Source organism: Lotus japonicus, chromosome 6, assembly GCF_012489685.1.
Source record: "Lotus japonicus ecotype B-129 chromosome 6, LjGifu_v1.2".
Lineage (NCBI taxonomy): Eukaryota > Viridiplantae > Streptophyta > Magnoliopsida > Fabales > Fabaceae > Lotus > Lotus japonicus.
In genome coordinates this window covers 45793950-45816343 of record NC_080046.1, presented here as the reverse complement: position 1 = coordinate 45816343, position 22394 = coordinate 45793950, and the positions used below count along the sequence as shown (strand labels likewise).

At 35.1% G+C, this 22394-nt stretch overlaps 2 protein-coding genes across 3 annotated transcripts; both read left to right on the top strand.

Annotated features, from left to right (window-relative positions):
* The first annotated feature begins 5675 nt into the window (after positions 1 to 5675).
* LOC130723812 (actin-related protein 2/3 complex subunit 1B-like) lies at positions 5676 to 15427 on the top strand. The gene is made up of 15 exons (XM_057574948.1): positions 5676 to 5849; positions 7500 to 7585; positions 9074 to 9150; positions 9284 to 9378; positions 9714 to 9783; positions 10936 to 11005; positions 11773 to 11846; positions 11941 to 11983; positions 13122 to 13203; positions 13569 to 13657; positions 13768 to 13853; positions 14078 to 14141; positions 14723 to 14829; positions 14987 to 15042; positions 15150 to 15427. The coding sequence occupies exons 1-15, from the start codon at positions 5780 to 5782 to the stop codon at positions 15209 to 15211; spliced, it is 1131 nt and encodes a 376-aa protein (XP_057430931.1). The 5' UTR covers positions 5676 to 5779; the 3' UTR covers positions 15212 to 15427.
* A 1233-nt stretch (positions 15428 to 16660) lies between these two features.
* Positions 16661 to 21771, top strand: LOC130723957 (glutamyl-tRNA(Gln) amidotransferase subunit A, chloroplastic/mitochondrial). Of its 2 annotated transcripts, XR_009014405.1 has the most exons (11): positions 16661 to 17310; positions 17780 to 18091; positions 18240 to 18419; positions 18560 to 18654; positions 18786 to 18861; positions 19015 to 19092; positions 19380 to 19473; positions 19548 to 19597; positions 20128 to 20241; positions 21293 to 21462; positions 21553 to 21771. XR_009014405.1 is itself a non-coding variant. In XM_057575105.1 (10 exons), the coding sequence occupies exons 1-10, from the start codon at positions 16726 to 16728 to the stop codon at positions 21383 to 21385; spliced, it is 1677 nt and encodes a 558-aa protein (XP_057431088.1). In that variant the 5' UTR covers positions 16661 to 16725; the 3' UTR covers positions 21386 to 21549. The 2 variants fall into 2 exon arrangements, 1 of the variants encoding a protein (XP_057431088.1); XM_057575105.1 differs by lacking the exon at positions 21553 to 21771 and having other exon boundaries at positions 21293 to 21549.
* The last annotated feature ends 623 nt before the right edge of the window (positions 21772 to 22394 follow it).

The window sequence follows — 22394 nt, the reverse complement described above, 5'->3', positions numbered from 1 at the left end:
GCCTGTGCTTCCAGATGCAGTTGAGCTTTCTGGATATCAGGGTTAGCTCATCCTCATCAGAATCTTCAGAGGTTTCTTCAGATTCTTCTGTAGCTGCTTGGAGAGTTTTAGCCTTTTCAGATTTGGATTTCAAGGCTATAGACTTCTTCTTCTGATCCTGATGTTCAGCACGCTTCAGTTCATGGCACTTCAGTATGCTTATGAGTTCTTCCAAACTCATATGCTTAACATCTCTTGTGAGCTCCAAGGAAGTTATCAAAGGCATTCAGCTTTCAGGAAGACCTCTAAGGATCCTCATGACATGATCAGCAGTGGTGTAGCTTTTGTTGAGGGGTCTTATTCCAGTAATGAGCAACTGAAGTCTGGAAAACATATCCTCAATGGACTCACTGGGTTCCATTTGGAAGGATTCATACTTCATGATCAAAGACAACACATTTGATTCTTTCACCTTCTTGTTTCCTTCATGGGTCATCTTCAAGGAGTCAATGATACACTTAGCAGAATCACGTTCAGTAATTTTCTCATATTCTTCATATGAAATGACACTCTGCAGAATAACTCTTGATCTGTAATGATCTCTGAACTCTTTCTTTTGATCTTCACTCATCTTCTCCCTTGGGATCTTTGCACCATGTTCATCAACAGGAGGGGTGTAGCCATCAACAACAAAATCCCAGAGATCAGGATCAAAGCCAAGAATGAAGATTTCGATTCTGTCTTTCCAGTAATCAAATCTCTAACCATCAAAGATAGGTGGTCTTGCAGTGTATTGATATTCGCTTGTAGTAGTGGTGGAATCCATGAGTTTTTCACACTGGCCCGGATCTACTGAACACTGTTAAGTGTGGTAATCAGAACCAGGGTGAAAATAGTCTTGAAATCCTAAAACAACAACCATTTTGACAAATATGTAAAAAAAAATAACAACAATTTTGGATGGTGTATGTATTGCTAATTTTTCTATATTTTTAAAATAATTGTCGAATTAAATATATATATATATATATATATATATATAAATAAGTATTTACAATGTACGAAAATTTGATGATGAAATTAGGAATCATTAATACATATATATTCAAGATTTGTTCATGTATAAATTATAGGGTTTCAAGCCCAGGAGGAACGAGCATTAAATCATATTGATATTTTACTGAAGTCCTTAAATTATTTTTTTAAGTAGTATCGATTAATATAATAACTTTTTATTTAAGCATTTATTATTAGATGTAAAAGATAGCACTGATATATTCTAGATAAACAACAAAATTGTAAGCAAGTTATTAATAACTGGTCAATCTACACTATAATTTCAAGTAAGATATATTTTCATGAGCATGCATAACATTCATCGGAAACCTGCTCCACTATCAAGTTTTAATTCGACAAACTTTTATCGGATTCCTATTCTGAGATAAAACTCCTCATGGATCCTTCCACACAACCCTCCATTCTCTTCATGTTTTTCTCCTTAACCCGCTCTCGCTCTCTGACTCTCTTCACCATCTCGCTGTCTCATTGTGTTCTTTCACAAAATCTGCCCCCTTCGACTTTACTAATACTTTAGGAAAACAATCTAAAAAAAATATAAAGGGTAAAAACATGTTATACGGATATTAAAATTTTTCAAATAATTGCATGTAACTTGGGACACAAAATTACGTAATAAAAATACAAAGCATGAGAATGAACTTTCTACAATCGAGTATATTAAGATTTTGTCTTAGAAGAAATACACACTTCTAATTTAGTACTTTTTCATAGTTATATATTTATATATATATATATATATATATATATAAAAGTATGATAATTTGATGATGAAAATATCTCTGCAGAGATTATAAGACTTTTTGTTGAAACCGAGATTAGAAAAAATCAATATATATACAATCTATATTATTTATATTTAAGTTACAAGGTAAATGACTCCCACGGGGAGGAACATTTTGAATGAAAATATTTTCACATAAAAAATAATATACAAATAAATTTTAATAAGTTTTCATTGGTTTACAATATAGTTTCATGTTAAATTTGTACAACATAATAATATAGTTTATTTCCATTTTAATATAAATTACAAGGGTAAAATTCATCTAAGGGGATAAACATTTTAACAAGAAAATACTATCATGTTAAACCTAATAGAAAAACAAAATTTCATATATTAAAATATATTTTTCATAATTTTTAAATAATTTTAGGAGTAAATATATATAAGGTAAGAATTATAAATAATTTTAAACTTTCTCATTGTGTGTTTTTTATTATTTGATAGTTTCCAACTTATGATTATTGTTTTTTTTATCTATTATAGCTCTAACGGGAAAGGGCAGGGTCTTGATCTTTCTTTAGTAGGATATTTGAAGCAGATGATTGACAGTAACAATGTTCTAGCCAAAATATTTAGGCAGGTTCGAGAACACTTGAATTCTAATGATTCAACTCAATTATCTATCCGTCTTTTAGAGCCAAAGAGAAAGATCCTAGAACCTATAATATGTCGTCAACATATGAGGTTACAGCTTTGATTGTTGGGGAAAATTGAACGTAAAGTTAATATGGCAAGATAAATGTGCAGGTAGGTTTCTGTCATGTGAACTTCTATGCCTCAAGATGATGGTTTCCAGATACCCTGTTAAACTTGCTTTTGTTTTTAATTAAGACTTTATACATGTATTAGTGACGAAATTGGACAATGCAGAGTGTGTAAAATTACAGCAACATTGTTTATCTTTGTTTCTCTGTCCCATATTATAATGGAATTGTGTATCTTCTTGATATGTAGGATCTCCTAATCCAATTTTCTGATATTGATCTTGAGTGAATGTTACATTCAATTTTCATGTGCCATGAGTTTGGAAGTGGTGGAGACAGTAAAGATTTTGAAGAATCACCATTTTCATAAAAAATATGATGGAATTGAAGATCGAGCGAATTCTGTCCATATTTATGATTTTAAAGTTACCCTAGAAAATAGAATGTATAATGAATGAATATAGTGTAGCTGGATTTAGCATACCAAAATTGTTGACGATGCTTATTGTGGATGACAAAGGGGTAGTCTCTAATTGCACTCGGAATGCCGTGTACGAAGAAGTATTCCATAACATATGATTGGTTAGATTTTTTATTTTAGATTTTATAATTTTTTGTATCATGCGCATCGTAATTAGCATACAGTTTTTTTCTTTCTCTTTATTAATCATTTTCCAAATTGTTACAGGTACAATGGATTTGAATTGAATGAGGGAGAACAAGCAACAACTCTAATGGTGTAATTGAGCATTCTTATTGCTGAATTATATTGCTGTAATTGAGTCTTCTTATTGCTGATTTATATTGCTGTAATATTAGTCTTTTGTTGTATTCAATTGAGATTTTATTTAAATTGTTTGTTTCAATTTAGTTCAATTGTATTTTATGTTCAATAAAACAAATCTGTTGTAGTTCAAATCTTAAGTTTTTATTTTCATTTTCGAAACGATGCTGTTATTAATGTAAGAAATTCATAATCGTTTTTCGCCGTGCTGCGCACGGGTAAAAACACTAGTATTATGTACATTTTATCTAGATGAAAATTTCATACATTTTTTATTGTTTACGTCATACCACATTATAATTATATCATCCTCAAACACATGATAGGATAAGAACTTACCATACTCATATCATATCTTGTTCAACCCAACTCTCTTATCATATCATACCTTATCATATTGTGACCAACAAACGAAGCATATACATCACTTAAATATGCAAATTTTCTTTATCTCTCATTCTTTATCACATCACATCATATATTCTCTTATTTTTCTTTCTTACTTTAGGTGTATACACCTTTTGATGATCTACCAAACTTTAGCCTTTGAACATACATGTTGTGTGACTACACTTAATTTTGGGTCAAATATAATAAAGTGTGTTAACGTGTATCCTAACATGTCTTATTTCGTTTGACTATTTTTACGTCAAATAAAGTGTGTTTTCAAACTTTAAAAAATATGTTTGGAAAATGTTCTATATGTTTTTTACGTTAGGAAAAGAAATGTGTTAAGTACTCATTTACAATATTACATTTTTGAAACTCTACGTTGATATTATATCTATCATCGTATGTCTGCTTTAGTACTTTTATCAGTAAAAAACTAAAAATCATTTCATTTGAAAACACCATTCATTTTAAACATACTTTTACACATCCTTATCAAACACATATTCATCATTTTAAAAGCAGTTTTGATCCCTTTGTACAGTATCCGGATGATCTCGATCCTCTTAATTTTTTCGCTTAATTTTGGTCCCCTAATTTTTCTAATCAAACAATTCGGGCCTCCCTTCATCTTTTCTTATAATATTTAACATTTTGAAGAGAATTCTAATCAAATTAATCCTCTCAACTGTCAAAGTTCTTCAATCAAAGTTTTAATCTTGAAAAGAACATCATTCTTCCACTTTTAATTTCCATTTTCAGCAACTGAGGTAGCCTCATTATCATCTTCTAACCAAGCATAGAAATTACAATATGACTCATTGTCATGTAAAAAAAATAGTCTCCAAAATCAAATTTTCATCAACAAATCAAAAGCCCACAAAAATAAAAGAGGAGGATCACTTACCTACCTTGGGAATATAGCAACTATACAAAGTTTTTCCTAGGTTCTTTCGAGCTCTTGAGAACCACGCCACAACCTCTTCACTACGATAATGATTCATCAATCTGCCATTAATATAAGAGTTCCACTATCATAACCAAATTTGTTTGGGTTGTGTGGAACGCGTGATTTCAACCCACCCATCATATTACGACACAAATGTGAATTTAGATTTGAAAAATCTACCCACCTTCACAAATTGAAGATTTTCAAATATGGGACTTTTACCTCTGTTACAAGATTTTTCTTCCGTTTAAAATGACCGCGCAAATTGAGTTAATTTGCCACATGACCACACCACACCACTCAATCTGTTATCATTAGTTGGCATCTAGAGAAGTAGAGCTTAACACGACCTTCGATTTCCACAATCAAGAACCACGAAAGTCGAAAATGTATATTTTAAGTTTAGATACTAACTTGACCGACACTCACATTTTCAATACCAATTTAAGCTTTCACTCTAAACTTAAGTATACAAAACTTACTTTAACATTTTTACCACTCTAAGAGCATCTCCAATGCTAGTTCTTATTTCTTAGTTCTTAGCACTATTCATGTGGGCGTATTGCCACATGTGTTTAAGCAATTCTCAAGCAATTTTGCTCCAACCATAAATTCTTAGTTCTTAGTTCTTACAACTATTCATTTGGTCCCACCAACCACATTATTTATACTTTTTATTTTCATAATGTAATAAAACAAAACTCATAAAGTAATAAAGTGATTTGGATGAAAGAGAAATAATTAATATTTTAAGCTAAGAACTCAAAAAGCAAAACATCTTATATAAGAACTGAGTTCTTATTTTTAAGAACTAAGAAGTCCATGTCAGCACCTCCAATGATAAAGTTCTTAGTTCTTAGTTCTTAACTCCAAAATAAGAACTAAGAACCTTGCATTGGAGACTACTCTGCCCTCAAAAAAAGTAAAAAGACAAAGTGACCTAAGCTAAGTTATGATTAAAGTAAAATAATCCATTAATATTTCATAAAAATGCCATTATTACTGAAATTCACCATCATCTCCCTGACACGCCAAGCAAAGTGTTTCTTTTTGCCTCAGTCTCGTTTCAACAGATCTCACTCTGTTCGGCGGAGCAGAGCAGAGAGAACATGGCGGTGATGGCGGTTCATCAGTTCGCACAATGCATCACTTGCCACGCATGGAGCCCCGATCAATCCAGTAATATTCATTCCACCACTCTCCTTGTTTTTCTTCTGTTTACTTTTCCTTGTTTGGCTTCCGAGAAAATGCTACTTTTCGAGTTTTCATGGATGGCGATTTAGAGAAAATGGATCACGCTTTTTGATTTTTCTTCTTAGAGTTTTAGGAATTGTTTGATTTTTTTCGTTTTCTTCATTTCATTGACCATTTTTGGAGTTCTATATGCAATTATGATTGGATCTGATAAATCAAATCGTTTGTTTGTAGAAAAGGAAAGATGTATCACTCGTTTGATCATTTTGTTAATCAGTTTGAGTAAATTTGTTTCCATTTTGAGCTTGATTTGAATGTATTTGTTGTGCTGTTGAATTTTAGACGAACTAGTTTGCTTTGTAATTTTAGGGGAGTGTTGAGTTTAAGGCGGAAAACAGTAGAAATGGTTAGCTTATTGTTCATGGGAATCCAGTATGTCTTGAAGAATTTGAGTGAGAGGAAGGTACTAGAAGTTCTGGACATTTAGCATTGTATAGGCTAATAATGTGTGGTTTGCGCGCATTGCGATGTATGGTAAGGGGAGAAATTGAGAGGTTTAAGTAATAAGTTTGAAGTTTCGTTCTGCTTGTTTTGTATGTTTGAAATCTTCCTAATTGGGTTGGCTTAAAAATGTTCATATTAAATGGGGTAGTTTTCGGTAATCATCTTTTTTCGTCTCTGAATTTGGATTCTCTCCGGCCATCTTATTTCCATCCTCACTCCATCCGAGGTTTGAGCGAGTGATTTTGTGTCTATCGGTCTAAAAAAGCTCGTAGTCCAAGCTCTACTTGGTGGTCTGAGCTCATAGTTTGAGCTCTGAGCTTTTTAAAACCCTTAGATATAAAATCAATAGCTCATATCTTGAATGGAGAGAAGTTGGATGGAGATGTTCCAAATGTTTTCCTCTCCTTATTTTATGAAATTCCCAAACAAGAGGAGACTTATCCTTCCTATCAACTGGTATCTCCTCCATCCAAACGTATCCAGCTCATGTAATTAGCTGAGGAAGAGAAAAGGCCTACAATAATGATGTTGCTTTAATTTAATTGTTATTTGTCTCAAATACTTTTCCTAACACAACATGTTTTCCCATTGGAAAAGAGTGACAGATAGTTATTGAAAATTTGCCTAAATATTGCACCTAGGTGGAACTTCTTGTCATGCATATTGACCTTAGGTATCCATTTTTTGTTTCTGGACTAAATTAATGTGCAATCAATATATGTTAGAAGTTTCATCGCAATTAGGAAAATAATAGTTTGATTGTTTTCTGATAGTAGTTGGGCATTGGTCACGTGTTAAACTGTTAATATTAGGTCATCTATAAAAGTTGCTTTTTCGTGACCAAATTAAGGACTCTTCCCCACCAGTCCACCACATAATTGTTGAATATTTCATGTAATACTAATAGTGGAAATAATTGAGATGTTTCAGTTTTTTTTTCTTTCTAATAATACATTTTTGTTTCATTAGATAAAAAAAAAGATATGCTAACATTTGAGCATTTTTATATATCACAATAAGTTCAAAAATACAGTTTATAGGTCTTACTATAACAAAACCATTTATTGGTTGTCCATATGATTGCAGCTTTTATGACTTCTTAACATATAGTATATTTATCTCCTTTTGTAGTGGTCGCATTATGTCCAAACAATAATGAAGTGCACATATATAGATTAGTGGAAGACAAATGGGAAAAGGTGCATGTTCTTCAAAAGGTATTATCCTAGCATTTTTTCTCTTTTATCGATTTAAATAGATATTTATTCTATATTCTTTTATATCTTCTGGATGCAAGCACAATTATAAAGATTTAAAACTGATATTTTTGGTGCTTACGAGTTGATCACTCATGTGAGAAGTTCTTGGACATGTAAGAAGAATGAAAGCAAGTGTTTCTGCAATAAGTTGAATTCTATTTTCAATGTATCTGATACTGTTCTATGAACTAATTTCTGAGTCTTGTAGCAGTCAATTTTGGCCATGAATTCATGTGGTGCTCAATCACTAATGGTGTAAAGGGAAAGATTAGTTAATTATGCACCCAGTCATGTTTGCTTGTCTTGGGTATGTTTAATTGTTAGCTTTTGCAATGCCGATCCCTCCTAGGATTATCTGAAGAATTTAGAAACTTGTGAGAGATTTGCCTGTCCTTTATTATTTGTTATCTTTTGACAACACAATTTCACTGTTCAAAATTTGTTGTGTTCTCACTTTCTAGAATCCACTTTTCCTAGATTTTCTGTTTTGTTGGAACCTGAAGGTCAGAGAGACTTAAATTGCAACCTTTACTCGCTACTTAACTTTGATATGTTGTTGAATAGCTTTCTATGCAGTTTTGTACTGAATTTGTCATCTAACAAAAGAGTTTTTGTCATCCTGAATTGTCTTTCAAATTAAATCGAACTTGGGTGTCTCTTTAGTTTTATGTATGTAATCTCTAGCGCCGAACAATTAAGTCATAGCTCATGAGCCTCATGGCTAAGGTTGGACTAATCTGATGTTGTCTCATTTTATAGCATCTACACATATTTCTATTTCTATAGTTTATTTATGCCTGACATGTTGAACAAACTTTCAATTTGCTTGTCTTTAGTCAATATCGTTTTCGTAAAGAAATGACAAGGAGAATTTATAGTACATGTCTTATCAATATGTAATGACATGCCAATCAACGTTGACAAAATCATGATCTTACCTAGAATAGGAAAGGTGCAATACATGTAAGTTGTGTAATCATAACTTGGATTGTAAAATCCTACATAAAATACAAAAATTGTTTTCAATTATTAAAACATACACATATGCACATAGGATTTATTGGAGTAATGTTCTATATATTGACATTGTTGCCTTCGTGCATTGCGGCCGCATTCCTATATTACTATATATGTATCATTGTACTGAGCTACCCAACGTGTCATGACAGCTCTCAGTTAGTTAAGGAGTTGGGTTTGATTAATAGGACTTCTATTATCAGTTGTAACAGAAACAGTTGGGCTTGGAATCCTATAAAATATAAACACTGCTGTGATTTGTATTGATTATCAGAATTAAAAACAAAATACATTTTCAGATTTTACTCAATTCCATCTCAGATTTTTTGCTTTCTTTTTTAATGCATTTTTGTTTTTGAAGGAACAAATTATTTTGTTGGAGACTTTGTGAATAGTTTCTAAGCAATTTCTTGGTTTTATTTTTCACAGCATGACCAGGTAGTTTCTGGGATAGATTGGAGTACGAGATCAAATAGAATAGTCACTGCATCACATGATCGAAATTCGTGAGTGCCTGTCTGGTTTAGAACATCAAAGTTATTACCCTTGGTTTTGGTGATTTTTTAGCATTGCTAGTTTCTCCTTTATACATACATATTGATAACAAGTTAAAGTAGAAGCAATCTGCTCTTTTTGTAGATATGTCTGGAATCTTGAAGGATCAGAGTGGGTACCCACTCTTGTTATCCTTAGGCTAAACCGTGCTGCTCTTTGTGTTCAGTGGAGTCCAAAAGGTATGAAGCACATTGACATGTCCTAGTTCCTCTCTTTTCTTGTGTGAAGTTCTTCTCTTCTCTTCTTATGTAATGATATGCTTATGAAGTCATGAAACTTTATGGTGTTGACGTGTTGTAATATTATATGTTATCATTTCTTTACTGGTTCAAGTCTTCTGAGTCTTGTTTGTAATGTTATTATTGGAGGTTTAATTTTTTTACCCTTCCCTAGCCAGACGCTTGCTCTTCCTATATGACATTTTTTCATTTGTATAAATATTGCCTGCTAATGATTCTATGAAATAATTATTTATATCTATGTTTTAATGCATTTTCTAATTGTGTTTTGATAGAAAACAAATTCGCGGTGGGAAGTGGAGCCAAAACTGTTTGTATATGCTATTATGAGCAGGAGAACAACTGGTCTGTCAGCGTTCCTTGCACTTTATTTTCTATGTTTATTTGCATCCTGGCAATATGTTGGTTATGCATAGTTTTTTTCCCATTTTTTTTGTGTTTTCACTTCGGATGCACTTTAGATTTGCTTAGACCATAGTTTTGAGTCTTGACTGTATGAAGGCACCTAGTGCCACAATGCAATATAATCTTTTTTTATTGGAACAGCTGGTTCATATCTTTATCTCTCTGAAAAAAAGTAAATTGAGACTGAGTGTCTAGAATTCAACATGGAGGACCTTTTCCTGCAAAATAAAAAATGAATGTTTTATAAGATATAGGGAATATCAAAATATAACTTTTGTGTTCAACATGGCTATTTCTTATCAAAAGTAAGTGAGACTGCGACTGAATAAAATAGAGATGAGAAATTGATGCAGCATCTGATGGACCATTCACCATTGTAATCAGAAACTGATGGTTCATTTAGATGACAAGTTCTGTGCAAAATTAACAATGAAGTCAATGATTACAGCAACCCATATACTGTCTGTGATGATACTAATTTCAATTAGCTTACATGATCAATTGTTTATTGCTTTTGAGACTTGTTATGATACATTAGTTCATTTGACATTCATGTTTATTTTAGACTTGCCATGGGCCACTTCAGTCTTTAGTTTGTTTAAGACTTATGTAAGTTTGTTTAAGACTTGATATATCACTTTTTAGTTCATCTGAAAATTGAGTGCTATGATGATTATAGTCAAGACTTCTTATATTTAATGAATTTTCCATTTCTTATCTCACCATTATATTTGTATGTGAAACTTCCCTCCACTTATGACAGACCTACAGATTCACCCGAACTCAACCCATTCATTATTTGGTTGGGTTGTATTAGGTTAAGGCGGAATCTCATGGCGGGCTTTTGGCAATCCGCCATAGTCTGCCATCTGCCATTAACAACATTTTTTGAAAGAAAACATATTTCCTTAACTCTGCCCCCTCCAATCCACTGCTTTATGAGCTGTTTGGATCGTAAAGTGACCCTAAACTCAATCCAATCCATAGACCCCGTCCCCTAGTTGATATAGTTGGAACATAAGTTTAAAATTTCAACACACTGCATTGCTTTTTTTTAATTGTTAATTTTATATAGTTGTATCTCTTATGCAGGTGGGTCAGCAAACTTATAAGGAAAAGACATGACTCTTCAGTGACAAGTGTTTCATGGCATCCCAATAATGTTAGCATTCTATATATTGAGTGTTTTTTGTTATGTGATCATAGTTAGCAAAAGCCTATTTTTATACTATAGGTTAGCTCGTAGGATGCACTTGCTTGGCATGTTGTAAGATTCACCATAATGATTGATAAATTTTGTTTATGGCTAGAAAACAACGAAAGTTTCTTTGCTTGTGGATTTTCATTATATATATACATATATATATATATATATTATCTCGACATTTCTAATATATAATTCTTGTTTTTCCTCTGTTTATTTTCTAAATATTCTTTTTGTATATTATTTCAGTTAGATCATGTTTGGTCTGTTAAATAATTTTAGCTTCACGATCAAGTAAATAAGATTATTAGAGAGAAATTTGGAGTAGCTCCCATTGTAGAAAAGATGGTAGAGTCTGACTATCTGTGGTTTGGCATGTAATGAGAAGACCCATAAAAACACTAGTTTGGAGGGCTGCCCAGATTGAGGGCGACCATTGCTTGATTTAGAGAGAGACAAAGGAATATTGTAGGCCAAATCATTAAGAGAAATTTATTGATAAACCTTTAATTTTTAAAATTTAATGCATGGCATAGCTTTATTATGGCATCGTCACATGATCTGTCATCCATGTAACCGACCCCATCTAGTGAGAAAAAACTTGGCTTTTGTTGTTGATCAAATGTTAGATAAATGCTCTTAAAAATATATTTGTCGGTTTGTCCTATATGATGTAAATACACTTGATGCACAACATATGTTTTTCTTTTCTTTATCAATTGCAGATTCTTCTTGCAACAACATCCACGGATGGGAAATGCCGAGTATTTTCCACCTTTATAAAAGGCGTAGATGCAAAGTATGATGAAGCAACTCTAAATATGGTTGACTTTTTCTGTTTATGTTTTATGATTATGTTATATAATTCACGTTTGCATGTTGAATGGGCACAGGGATTCAATAAAGGGTACTTTATCAGATTCAAAATTTGGAGAGGTTAATTTTTAACTCTAATTCCTCATGTAAATTCTTGATATTGTTTCTATGCTTGAGGACATATTTTTCAAGGTACACCCATTTGTTGACACTTTGTAGACAATAATAAAGGCTGATACGAACAAATTACTCTTTCAAGCCTTGATGCTCTCTGTCTCTCTTTCCTCCCCAAATATCTCTTCTTTGTTTTTTATGAGATTGTCAGAGGGAACTGTGGCCAGTGGTATTGAAATGTTGGTTTCCTTCCATATGAAATATCATGGTACAGACTGATGGCCAATATGCCAACAAATAGGAAGCAAACAATAATATTATGAACTTAATAAATAATTTCGATTTACGGTCGATCTTTACCAAATTTTTATACATGTACTAAAACATCGCTTATGGAGTAATTTATGTATCCTATAGATGATATTATTCACCTGTTGTTTATCAGGAAGTTGAAATTGAGTTGAAACTGACATTAAAAAGATGTCTTCTTTTACTGTGTTTGGTTCAATGGAGGGGATGGAGTGATTTTAGTGGAGGGGAGGGGTGGGAAGAGATTTAATTCTTATCATATTTGGTTAAGAGGATGGATTGGGTCAGGAAGGAGAGGGCAAATGACGCCTTTTGTATTTGATTGATGAGGGGAGGGGAAGGATTTGAAAACCAGTTTACTTTAATTGCCCTAACTTTTAAAATACAGATTGAAGTTTTAAAACATGAGAAGGGGTATTTTTGTCAAATGAAATATTTCCCCTCCAATTCCCCACTTTTGGAGGGGAGACAAAATTGAGATGAGGGGTTTTGACCCCCTCCCCTCCCCTCCTAAAATTTGAACCAAACATGATAAGTTTAAAAAATCCCTCTGCTCCCCTCCATTCACCTCCAACCAAACATAAATGTTGTCGAGATCTATATATTTTGTGGTTACTGCATTGAGTATCTTTTAGTATATTGACCAACGACTGAATGCTTCTGAAAGATTTGGTTTGTATAAGATTATAGTTACAAACTGAACAAAGGTTTTTTATTAGTTTTCTTATTAACAATTTTTCTTCCATCTCCTAAAAAAAGGAAAATAGAGAAAGGTAATGGAAAGACCTGTTGGTTCTCTCTAGCTTCTGCTTATAGTATTTTTCTTGGTTAACAGTTAATTGTTCAGCTTGATCTCTCATCATCTTGGACATTCGGAGTCAAGTGGTCACCAAGTGGCAATACTCTAGCTTATGTAGGTGAGAAAATTCTCTCCTCTGGCTGATCTTATACTTGTGTAGCCGAAACTAATGCTGCCAGCTATATGCTTCTTTTTGTCTGATTTCATTTTTCTTCTGTCTAAAGTCAGAATTCAAGATTTCTTAGTGTGAACTTCCACTGAGGTTCAGTTATTAAAAGAATATTAGAAAAAATGTATTGGTACTGATAGATATTCGTGGTGCGCGGAGATGTTATTAATTTATCTTAACCCATTTGTTTTTTTATTTGAAAGAAACATATTGGGGTCAAATTTCGATAAAAATCATGGGTGCTTCTGAAACATTGGATTCTATTATGCCAATTTATTTTTTTACTTTTGACCAACTGTATTTATTTTATACAGGTCATAATTCTATGATTTATTTTGTTGATGATGTTGGTCCTTCTCCTCTGGCACAAAATGTCGTGTTCCGTGATTTGCCTCTCCGTGATGTGGGTCAGCATCCATTCTTTCTAACCATTTTTAGTTTCTCCTGGTCTTCTTTGTTGACGATTTACTGATTTTGCTGGAATTGGTGGGTCATTGTATCAATTCTTTTCAGGTACTATTTGTTTCTGAGAGAACTGTTATAGGTGTGGGATTCGACTGTAACCCAATGGTTTTTGCTGCTGATGAAAGAGGAATTTGGTATGTGAAAATTCAGATTTGGGTTTCTATGATAGGGCGTAATCAATGTCACTGGGCCAACTTGCATGCAATCTTTCTACTAGAAACAAACAAATAGACATTAATCACATCACCATGGCTTTTCATCTCAAATTGATGTTGCTTTGAATTCTCTTTCCAGGTGGAAAAGAAATGCTTACTTTGGTTCCTTATTTATTTTTCCTTTTTGATTTTTTTCTCTCTAGGAGTTTTATCAGATATCTTGGGGAACGAAAAACAGCATCTTCTCCATCAAGATATGGTTCACAGGTAACTACATTTCTAAAAAAAGATTCTTCAATATACAGCTTTGGGAAACTTGAATCTCCAGTTGGAAATCAAATTTATTATTCTTAACAAATATCTAATGTGAGATAACTAATAAAGTTTTGGTACGAGACTAACTTGATAGAGATAATTTCTGATCCTTCGAAGTTCGGATACAAGTTTAAACTTCAATAAGAAAGAATTAAATGAAATATTGGGGGAGAAGTTGTCAGCGCTATGGGGCCATCGTTTCCATTTGGATGCCTACTGAGGAGGCTCCAGCTATAACATTTAGCTGAATCCCACAATTTTTTTAAAGACACCCTTTTAAGGGAGGGAATGGATCTGTTTATGTTGTTAACTTGCTCTCTTGCTCCCTTTTTATCAAATTCAGTTTTACAATTAGTTTTGTGAAGCATTTGGGAAGTTCTATGACCAATCCAAGCATGGGAAAGTAAAACTAGCAGAGGATATGATGCCCTCTAAATCAAGCTTAGTTGATTTGCATAAGGGTCACTATTTGTAGCTATTTCTGTTAATGCTGCTAACTTGCTCTCTTTCTCTCAATTCTGTTTTTCAATCAGTTTTCTGAAGCATTTGGGAAGTTCTATGGCCAATCCAAGCATGGAGTGAGCAATGATACAGTTGATACTTCAAGAACACGTGGAGCTGTTCATGAAAACTGTATAAAGTAAATATCTCCCTCATTATCTCCATACTTTCCATTAGTAAAATGCTCTTTTAATTTTTTCAATCTTGCGATGTAAGAATTTGTCTGATATCGAGTTCGGATCGACTTATATGTTCATATAAACTGTTAATGACTGGTGCCTTTTCTGGGTTTGTAGTTCTATCATTCCTCTTGGGGAGCATGGGGCATTGACAAGGCGTTTCAGCACATCAGGTTAGTCAATGGTGGACGGTAATCTGAAATTTTGCTATTCTTTGTGCTCATAATTTTGTTATTTTTTGTGCTTTGGCTAATGACCACTCCTTGAAATGAAACTACAGGATTGGATGGAAGAATTGTTTTATGGGATTTGGAAAATGAGCAAGACATATTGGAATTATAAGCTCATGAGTAGATTGTCTACTCTTCGTGGTAAAGTCTCTGAAGGTGATTGTGGCATGCAGCATATTATACCTTGTAGATTAATTTGGTTTTGGTTGTGAGAATCATTGTGAACAAGGGCTGAAAGTGTCTGATATTAGCCCCTAGAATATGTTTATAAAATATGCCTGTATGATAATAACGCATTTTCCTTTTATATATTTTGTCTGTTCTGTTCCCCGCAATGTTTTTTTTATAACTTTCCCCGCAATGTTTCTTGTGCTTGAATATCACATTATAAATGAGTTTTCACAAAGTTATGTACTTGTAAAAGTCTTTCAAAAAAAAAGAGAACTTGTAAAAGTTTCAAAAAAAAAGAACTTGTACACGTTTTTCAATTTTTTTAATTGTAAATCCAATAACTGAGCAAAAAAATATAGGTTTAAAAATTAAGACAAAAACTTGTCTGTTAATATATTTCTAACCCAAATCAAAGAAAGTGAAATCACAGAGGGATGAGAAAAATGTACCTTAATTTTGTTTAGAATTATTTTGTTCCAAGCAAAAGGAAATGCGATGTTTAGGGTTTAGGGGTAAGTTGAAAATTTCTTTGTGAGGCGTATTTGGTTTTGGTTGGGGGTTGGAGCTCACCATGCTTTATTCTCTTTCACTTATGCGTCGGATTGGGTGCGTAACCTAGCTGTGATCTGGAACCTTTAGTGTGTGAGAAACATCTTTTGCTTCGAGCATAAGCTTGTGCCAGATGAAGCTCTGTTTTCAAACATCCATGATCATAGGAGTATTTTCTAGTGTGCTTGGGCGGGAGGTGCGGTGGTGTCTCAGCCGCGTCAGGTCTCTTGGACGCCTACTACGGAGGACGGGGTAGCTGTGAATTGCGATGGCAGTGTTGGCAAGAGCCCAACGCGAGCTGGTTTGGAGGTTGCATCCAAAACAACAATGACGAGTGGGTGATTGGGTTTTATGGTGCTGAAGGTGATGCAAATATTCTCCACATGGAAGTCGTTGCAAGTCTTCATGGGTTATCGGTGGCTTGGAACCATGGGTACCGACGTGTGAGTTGCCATTCTGACTCGCGTCAATCGGTGAAGTTGGTCCTCAATCCTCCTTCTAGGTTTCATGTCATGCCTATGCTGTCTTGATCAAGAATATCATGGATTTGTTTCACATGCAGTAAAATGTTCATTTGCTCCATACTCTTCGTGAGGGTAATGCATGTGCGGACCGTTTGGCAAAAACAGACGCTCAGCATGATACTGACTTCTTTCTAGTCACCAATCTTCCCGACAATCTTATTCATCTCCTCTCGGCACATGCTATAGGAATTAGTTTCACCCGAACGTAGTTTACCTATGGTGTTTTCTTTTGCCTTTTTGACATTTTTTTTTGAGTAAATTACTCATCATTGTCTTTGAGTAAATTCATCACGAACAGTATATATCAGTTTCACTCTATCATTGGTTCAGTCAGAGTGAGTGACACTCGCACAGTGGTGGTGAGTGGAAAACGCAAACGAAAATGCTATCCACACTTCAAACCCCTCGCTCCCTCTCTCTCTCACGCTTCTCCTTCCTTCCTTCAACCTCAAACCCCTTCACTCTCCCTTCCTCCACCTTCAACTTCACTTCCACCACTCTCCCTCAAGCTTCCCTCACCGACCACCAATCCCCAACCACCACCACCACTTCACCGCCGCAATCCCAGATCCTCTCCACCCGCCACTCCCTCCTCTCCCGCCACCTCACCGCCACCGACCTCGTCCACTCCCACCTCGCCCGCCTCCACCTCTCCGAACCCCACCTCCGCTCCTTCCTCCACCTCCCCGATGACGACTCCCTCCTCTCCCGTGCCCGTGACCTCGACGCCAGAATCGCCGCTGGTGAAGACCCTGGCCCTCTCGCCGGCGTCCTTGTTGCCGTCAAGGATAATATCTGCACTGCTGACATGCCATCCACCGGCGGCTCCCGTATCCTTGATGGTTACCGCCCGCCCTTCGATGCCACTGCTGTCAAGAGAGTGAAGGAGTTGGGTGGCATCGTTGTTGGCAAGACCAATTTAGATGAGTTTGGTATGGGTAGCACCACTGAAGCCTCTGCATTTCAGGTTTTTCTTCTCTTTTGGTCAATGCCCAGTTTGTATTATTAGTAATGAATGTGATAGGAGATGACTTTATGTGTTTAGAAGTTGAGTTGTTGATTGATTGCCTCTTTGTTTGGTAGAGAAAATGATGACATAAATGAAACTTGTCTCAGTGAATGACATGGTGAAAACTTGCATTGATGTTTGCTAATTTTTGTTTTTTGGATATTACAAAATAAAAACAAAGTGTGTTGATATCAGTGTTGTTAATTGCGGATGGCGGGTCATGGCAGAAAGCCAAAATCTCGCCATACATGACAAATAATGACGGAAAGCCAAAAAACCGCCATGAGAAACTGCCATGGTGGAGTGGCCCTTCCTGTGGGTTGGCTAGGCTTTTATTGTGTTTGGTTTCTAGCTTTGTTACTTTTATCGCCTATTTATTTATAACTGGGATTGGTTTACTCAGGTGGTGCATATGTTCATTCAATAGGTGACTGCCAACCCATGGGATGTTTCTAGGGTGCCGGGAGGATCATCAGGAGGATCAGCTGCTGCAGTTTCTGCAAGGCAGTGTGTTGTATCTTTGGGAAGTGATACTGGTGGAAGCGTGAGGCAGCCAGCGTCATTTTGTGGTGTTGTAGGTTTGAAGCCGACATATGGGCGTGTGTCGAGATTTGGACTCATGGCGTATGCATCATCGCTTGATGCCATTGGTTGTTTTGGTTCATCGGTTGCTGATGCGGGGATTCTCCTTCATGCTATTGCTGGTCATGATAGATTTGATGCCACCTCAAGTAAGCAGGTATGAGTTCTTCACCATGTGTGATATAATCGTAGTGACGATCTAGTTTCTCAATAAGATGGGTAATTGGTGAAATCATTGCAATTGTATATTTATTTCTTGTTATTAAGCCAATTTGTTTCTAATAATGAATAATTCCTTTTGTCAGGATGTACCCAACTTTCTATCTAATTTTGTCCCTGCAAGCTCCTTGGAAAGTAAGCCCTTGAAGGGACTGAAAGTTGGTCTGATCCGTGAAACTATTGACGAGGGTGTAGATGCTGGAGTAATTTCCGCAGTTCGTGCTGCTGCTTTGCATTTTGAGGAATTAGGATGCTCTGTGAATGAGGTTCTTTGCATCATTTAAGACTGTATCTATAATTCTGAACCACATAATAACTTTTTTCTATTCTATAGTAGGTTTACCAATTTATATTACTACAGTTTATATCCTTAGTATGTCTGTTTCATTAGTCCATCAACTTACAGGTCTCACTGCCATCCTTTTCCCTTGGATTGCCTGCATACTATATCCTTGCGTTGTCTGAGTCATCTTCCAACTTGTCACGCTATGATGGTATTAGGTCAGCTGATGCCTCTCCTGTCCACCCTCTCCATTCAACATACACACAAATCACCATAATAACTCATTTATGTTCTTTATTATTTTCATGGATAGACCCACTTAGCCTGTCGAGCCTTTTTATCTATTTAGGTATGGAAACCAAGTTTATGCTGATGAGCTAGACTCTCTTTATGGAGATTCTCGAGCTAAAGGACTTGGTTCTGAGGTACATACCTTATCAATCCTTAATTTCCAGTTGGGCTTAAAGATGTTTGTTAGCTTTATATATAAATGTATAAAGAAATGTCCAACTTTATTTGAATTAAAATTTTAAGAAATGTATAAACTATGAACGCTTTCAATTCTAATTAAATTTCAGGTCAAAATGAGAATTTTGATGGGGACATATGCTCTTTCAGCTGGTTACTATGATGCATATTACAAGCGGGCACAGCAGGTACTACTAACATGATCTATGCCTTCACTCTTAACCTAATAGCCATGAATTAAGTTTCATAGGACTGGTTTGTTTTTACTTTAAGAAGTTCCGAGCTTCGAGATTTAATCTTTACATGATTTATGTTCAGTTTTGTTTTCTAGGTTATGTAACTAAACAGGGATACTTCTGTGGTAAATAAAACCTTGCTTCGTTTCTTAAAATTGGCATATCAATGTTCTGCGTTTCATCTTCATCTGGACACCAGTGTTTTAGGATCTTCAAGATATTTGCTTGTTATGTTACAGGTGAGAACCATAATAAAGAATAGCTTTAAGGAGGCACTGAGTCAAAATGACATTCTGATTTCCCCTGCAGCTCCTTCTGCTGCTTATAAAATCGGTAAGTATCTACATCTCTTTGCTTTTTCATTATTGTGCATTAGTGCCCGCTGTGTTAATTGTTTTATTTTCCAGGTGAAAAGAAAAACGATCCTTTGGCTATGTATGCAGGTGACATCATGACCGTAAGTATTTCACTCTTCTTTTTAGCTAGATTTCTGTCTCAAGTTTTTTATAATATGTGAATCAGACTAACAGTGTCAGTACGTGGTCTTAGACTTAGACTTATGCTATTGAACTTCTTCAGCTCCACTGAGCTCAAATAAAGCTTGGATAGCTGTGAGCCCTTGAGCAGACCACGAATCTGCTTGTGATCATATTTGGTTAAAATTGTAGGTTATGTTTTAGATATTAAACCTAACTGGTCCAAGAAGTTTTAGATACTAAACCTAACTGGTCCAAGAATGGCCTTCGCTAATCATTAACTGCAGGGTTGGTTGCACTGCATGAGTTTGTTCTCAGCATGTGGCAAGTATATAATGTTGTCAGTTCTAGTCGCTCCACAAGGGAATTTCCTAGTGGAAATGGAATTAAGTCACCATTGAATGCAATGATGCACCCAATGGTTAAGAGTTTCATCTTCTGTGTGTATTGTCTGAAGTTTCATTTCTAGCTACATCTGTTTGCCCTTGTTCATTGGTGTTTCTTTTAACAGGTAAATGTTAACCTAGCTGGACTACCTGCCTTGGTTTTGCCATGTGGATTTGTTGAGGGCGGCTCGGCAGGCCTTCCTGTTGGCCTACAAATGATTGGTGGAGCATTTGATGAGGTACTTTCCTACTTACTGCACTGGACTTCTTGTCGATTGAATTTCTCTATGTTGCCTCTAGTTTCGTTCTAACTGTTAGTCTTCATTTCTTACAAATATGAAAGAGGGAGATGGTGATAGTATAGAAGATTTTTGGCTTTATTTTGAAGATGACTACATAAAATCATGGATCGAAAAATAAGGACATTAAAGGGTTAGGGTTAATGTAAAGTTCTGCAGAATTTGGTCCCTTTGATTTTGGTTTCTTTCCTCTCTTTCTCTGGGGCGGTTCAAAGGTTCTTATTCCAAAATTCTTCATTTGTTTGAGCATGGCTTTTATGTCATATGCATGAATTTTGTATTGAAAACACCTACTCAAGTGGGTATGTTGTAAGATAAGTCAAAACAAGCTTCAAAAAAGCTCTTTCAAACACCCCTTATGACTTGTATTGTACATACCGTTACCCATACTTATCATTATCAAACAAAGTACTTGTCATTATGAACTTCTTGTATTTTGGCATGTGTTTTTTTAAGAAAAAAAGTAATTTAGAACTTTGTTTTATGTCACTCTGGATTTTGGAACCCTTTCAAATCTATAAAGGGAAGAATATTGAAACTGGAAACACAAAGGTATTTTCTTGCTACTGCTAGTCTGCTACAGTTGCTAGTAAAGACTTTCTGAACTACATGTGGATCAAGCGTACTATTTTGTCCTATTTGCTTAATTTTCTTGTTTATATAAAAATTAGGGATGTTTTGAGCTAAGACCATTCGACATTTTTAACGGAAGATACAGTTTGCCAGTATGATTTCCTTTGCATTAAAAAAAAACTATATGGTGAAAGTGAGCTATGTGGTTGGCTGGTCGCACTGATAATTTTGAATGCAAAATTTGGGCCTTAGGGTTTTGGGGAATAAAATGTCTAATGAATATATGTGAAATAAGTGCTATGTTTTAACTGAAACAAAAAATAAAATGTGCTATGCATTTTCTTACTAGTTTTGCATGAGATAATGTGCAGGACTATATTTTTGACACTGAACTCTATGGCTGGGAATTTAATTGCAGGGAGAACTGCTAAGAGTGGGACATATCTTTGAGCAAACTCTTGGAAATGGCAGCTTTGTTCCACCAATTGTAGCGGATAACATTGCATGCTGAGAATAAGGGCTTATTTTTCATCTTGGTTATTGATAAATATTTTCGTTAGTTTCATGTAATGTGGTTGGCAGAAGCAGGTATTTTTGTATTTTTAGATTGTTCAGAATGTGCTAGTTGGATTCAAAATAGTAAATTTAAGGAGAACATGATTTTGATTCTTGACACAGGTTATATACTCATGTTTTCCTCAGTCGTCACACGGCAGAAACTATGTTCAGTGTGCTTGAAAGTTCACTCATTATGTGCAGAATGACCTTTCAAGTAGCTGATGGGGAATTTCACCAGCTATGGTTAACAACTAGTATCTACACCCGTGCTTTGCACGGTTAGATTTTGTGGTTAATACTATGCACAGATAGTAGCAAAACAAACATTTTTCATTCAAACATAATAAACACGTAGCAACATTGTCGATTAAACATTACAGAAACCCAAATTTTAAATAACAGTTGTCCAACAAACGATAGAAAGCACTTCCTACAACTAACTAATAAGCCAGTGAGCCTGAAGAGTACCAACCATTGTGTCACAACTAATGGTGGAATAGAACATCAACAACACCTATAGCTTCACTGGTTAAAAAAAAGGACAACACATCCCCAGCCTTCAATTGATGTGCGTTGCAAAATGCTTTCCAACCCCTACCAAACTTCGCATATTTCCTGACAGGCACGCCAAGTATGGTGCAATCTACTTGCGTTCCAGAAGGCCCTCTCAAAACCCATTTGTATAGTTGCACATCGCGAAGGTATTCATAGACATGCACTGGCACATTCTGCAATGGATAACAGGATTTAGAAAAGCTATATAATATCTAAAAGGAAAGTTGTTAGTTAAACCTTACCAACTGACTCCCAGTCGCTTGATTTGAAGAGAGTTTGCATGTGAAAAAGCATGGATAAAAAATCCAGTTCGCTTGAATGGTTGGTTCTGGGGTTGGATACGGCTGGTTGCTCACTGTACCAGAATTACTGTTAACAGCAATGACAGGCGTTATAACCGGTAAGGG